Source organism: Sinocyclocheilus anshuiensis, unplaced genomic scaffold, assembly GCF_001515605.1.
Source record: "Sinocyclocheilus anshuiensis isolate Anshui unplaced genomic scaffold, SAMN03320099.WGS_v1.1 scaffold346, whole genome shotgun sequence".
Classification (NCBI taxonomy): domain Eukaryota; kingdom Metazoa; phylum Chordata; class Actinopteri; order Cypriniformes; family Cyprinidae; genus Sinocyclocheilus; species Sinocyclocheilus anshuiensis.
Genome location: NW_015546048.1, coordinates 707,365 through 711,811, shown reverse-complemented (window position 1 = coordinate 711,811; position 4,447 = coordinate 707,365). Strand labels below are relative to the sequence as shown.

At 36.2% G+C, this 4,447-nt stretch overlaps 1 protein-coding gene across 1 annotated transcript in view; it reads right to left on the bottom strand.

Moving 5' to 3' along the window:
- The window catches only part of snd1 (staphylococcal nuclease and tudor domain containing 1), a 187,280-nt gene that overhangs the window by 135,154 nt on the left and 47,679 nt on the right, over positions 1–4,447 (bottom strand). Inside the window, 1 exon segment of the mRNA XM_016500237.1 lies at positions 3,152–3,293. Within this exon segment, the coding sequence (XP_016355723.1) occupies positions 3,152–3,293 (142 nt within the window).

Sequence of the window (4,447 nt, the reverse complement as noted above, 5' to 3'; positions counted from 1 at the left end):
TATATATATATAGTAAAATTAATGTAAACTTGACTAGTAGTTAGATATTCCAAATAAAATGCAATTTTCACCAAAGAATGCTAATGATCACAATGCATTATTTCAGATGTTGTGGACACTGTGGTGAGAAACAGACTTAATTTTGATGCATTTTAAGCTGAATATTGTTAGCAGACAAATAAAACAAACTAGTGAGTAAAAGAAAACAGCTTTAAGAGATTTTTATTTCTAAAGGTCCACAAGGTCAAAAATTCAAAAAGTTAAAGAAAAGCTCAGTTATGGCGTCTACTAGCAGTTGACTAGCCAAATCTTGACCCCTTGGACCCACACAGATATGAGACTTCAGCATGCAACCATAAAAATCATAAAATCAGAGTGCAGAGGAAGGCCTGCAGGTAATCAAACAATCTACACTGGTGAGTTTATGGCGCAATGCCTGTATGTCAATAACCTCTCGAACTGCTGAAGCTTTCATATGTGCTGTAGCACATTTCACAGCCCCTGGTGCTGTCAGTCTTTTCCTTTTTCTGAAAGAAAAATGGCTTCCATAAACACTCAAACAAGACTAGAAACATCAGAAAGAGCTGTGCCAGGATCCCAAAGTACCTGCGACTCTGAAAAATGGGGATCATTTTCAACACAAACCAAACACTATCAGCTGAATCTGACACATAAACCCTCAAACAAACTGCTTCACGAAACATCCCAGCCTACATGATCAAATCACACAAATGAGAAAAAAAGATGAGGCAAACAGGAAGAAACGCATCTGAAAAAAAAAGAATAATTTCAGAAAATAAGAAGTAGAGCGGTTCTCTGTCCGAAATCTCTCATAGGAAGAAACCGAAAAAAAATGTATTACAAAAGGAACAAATGGAGGAAGGAAAACACAAAAGACACACTCAGGAACAAATGACCAAATTAATTGAAATATCTCCAATGGCGATATGCACAATTAAGCACGGTGGGGGGTGGAGGGTGTTTGTTCTCTGTTGGGGAAAATAGAGACAAATAAATGGAAGGATGGAGGGATGCAGAAATAGATGGGTGTCTCTCTTCTCTGTTTTCAGGGTGAATAATTAGACCGGATGGTGAGAGGACAGAAATAAACACAAATCATTCAGCAGCTTGTTCTGAGTGAAATGGAGAGAGGTTGGAAGGGCACGGATGTCTGTCAGGAAGAAATTGAGTGACCACAAGAAAGAGACAGTCTCTTTATGTAGTCTAATGAAGCTTGAATGTTTGTGCATGCCATATAAAATTCCCATGTTGTACAAAATAACAAATAAAAAACTGATCCAGAATAGATTTGATTGGTCGGAATAAGTTAAGTTATTTATTTTTGGCACCCAATTAAAGATGCTAAAATGTAGTTTTCTGATGTAGATTAAGAGTTTAGGGGTTATGCCAAGGACAACGAATATAATCAAAAATATAATGGCAGCTATATGGAATACATCATTATAATAGGAACTAAAATGTCAAATTCAGTACATTTTACCTTGTTTTTATTTAGTCACTAACAATGCTTTTGGTTTTATTTAACATGTTAACACTTAAGAACCCATCCAAACTTCACTTTTTTTTAAAGCATATTTTTATAAGATTTGTTCATGTTAGTTAATAAAAATGCAATTGTTCAAAATTAAAGTGAGCAAAAGTGGCAGTAAAGGATGTTACAAAAAAATGTTGCAAAAAGTTTGAATTAAAATAAACGCTGTTTTTGGAATTTTCTATTCAAAGAACCCTGGAAAAAAAAAAATTTCACAAATATATTAAAGTGCACAACTGTTTTCAGTGATAATAAATGTTACTCAATTGATTTCAAAAGGATCATGTAACACTGAAAAAGGAGCAATGGCTGCTGAAAATTAGCCATCACATGAATAAATTACATTTCAATTTTAAAATTAATTAGAAAATAGCTATTTTAATTTGTAAAAATTTCACAATATTACAGTTTTACCGTATTTCTGATCAAGTAAATGCAGCCTTGACTACTTACAACATTAAAAATCCAAACTTTTGAATGGTAGTGTGAATGCTAAAATGTAAAATGTTACTGATAAACTGAAAACTCTAAATCACAAGTCTTTATAAAAATGTCAACACACCGGCAAATGTGCTAGCGGGAAAGGCAATTGGCTATGTGCAGAGCGCTGATTAGAGGTCAAAGGTCACTCCACCGCCTTCCCTGATGTGCAGCAGTGATATCTGTACCTGCCCAGATACTTTCATACAAGTATGTCCACATATGTGTTCCACATAGAGAGGGCGAGGACACTCAAGAAGAAGAACAGATGCTGAGTAGCAAGACCTCACAGCCAGCAAATGTGACACTTAACCTTCCATCAGATTGAGCCCTTCAGATCCCCATCTTGCCTTAGGGAGGTCAGAAGCTTAGACAAAACGCCTGCACAAAGATCAGCTTTGCAGACCTCCCAGAAAACACCAGCCTCTGCTGGTCAGAGGGGAAGGACAAAAGCTATTCAGTCTCAAAACTCCACTAGCAGAGCATCTCGAGCAAACCCCTTCCACAAAAAGCATCTCACTGTCAAGCTTCAGGCAAGGAAATGTGAAAACACACTTTCATATAGTGCATGAAGCGTGTATGAATTATTAAAGTAACAGTCCTCACAAAAATGAAAATTCTGTCATCATTTATTCACCATCATGTCTTTCAATACCTGCATGACTTTTTCATCCATGGAACACAAAACGAGTTAATTATAGCGATTTTAGAAGTCTAAGTCGTTTTTTTCCCCCTCCTTTTCCCCCACAGTGAAAGTGAATGGTGATATTGGTCGGCAAGCAACATTTCAAGGCAAGATTTTCAGTGAATAGCATTTCAGTCTTTCAGTGGTGTTAGAAGCCCTGGTCACCAACCACTTTCATTGCATGCATGAAAGCAACTTGAACATTCAGCCAAACTTGTTTTATCACAGAAGAAGAAAAAAACAGCTAACGGAATGAGAAAATTATGACAGAGATGTAATTTGTTTTAGGTGAACTTTTCCTTGAAATATTAGAGAACTGAACAAAATAGAAAGTGTTAGACTGGTGATGCAACAGCGGTCAGCTGCCACACTGTGGTCGTTATGTGGTCACAGATGGTGGCGTAGTTGACAGGCCGAGGCAGACTAACACTTACCAGCGAGCAGGAAGGTGATGAGACATGTTTCTTTGGGCATGTAGAGCTTGAGTCTAGAGCCACTGAACACGTACTCCACCACAGCCTCAGAGCGGCCCGCTCTCTGCAGGAATGGCAAGAACTGTTTCGCCTTCTGTGTCTCCTGTGCAAAAATATAGAAAGAATATAAGAAAAAAAAGTCAGTGAAAACATCAGAGGTGTTTAAACGACATATGAAAACAAACATCAACACAGTTATTTGTTATAGATATTTAATTTTATATTTATTATGTATTTTTATTGTAATTTTTACTTGTTATATGCACATTATTTGTTTGTTATATGCATTTTTTTACTTGTTATATACACATTTATTTTATACATCTAAATGTTTATACTTGTTATATTTATGAGTATTTATACAATTAAAAACATATATTTACATACAGCTATTACACTTATTATATACTAGTTATACTTAGCTAGTTAGGTGTTGTTTGGTTTTGTACAAAAGAAATGCCACAGTCACATTAAACGTTGCAGCTGTCATGACAATTTTTTACAGAATTTGAATATGTATCGATGGCGTGATGCAAAATTTGCAATACAAAAAATAGTTACGCAATATTAATCATTCTTTTTTTTTTCATACAAATTTATTAAATAATTGCACTAAAATAGCACCCTTATTTTTTGTACCAAATTTTTGAAATGTGCCTTCAATGGCTACCTCAGCTGGTTTTCTTACATTAGTTTAGATACTTTGATTTGTAATTCAAATGTGGACTAGAAAAACGACAGGCCAAGCGGAAGATAACAGTTTATGACACTGTGAGCCATTATGGGTGTAGGGCAGCTCTATTTCAAGAGTGTCCTGACCAAGGGTGTACTTTTAGAAGCGAGATTGGCACTCTCTTTGTTTGACAGGTGAGGTTTGGTGTGTAACAGGGACACTTCAGATTTCACTTTAAATATGCTTCCTGTGACTCAGCACACTAGGGCCGCCCACTGCAGATGAAAATACAGCCATGACCCAAACTAAGAAAAAGAAACAAAAAGAGAAAGGAGGAGAGAAGAGAAAAGAAAACAAACTGCATTTGGGCCATACTGCAGCAATAAATCAGCTATCATAGGACAAAGCTTTAACATCAAAGATTTTAGAAAGGATTCTGGGATATAGAAGACATTGGTAAAGACATTCAGAACTAAGGCTGCACGATAAATCGCATGCGATATTTAATGCGCATCTTGTCAGAAAGCCGGTTCTGTAATCAGCGGTAAATCTCCATCACCTGCGGGCTTTCACATTGAGCAGCA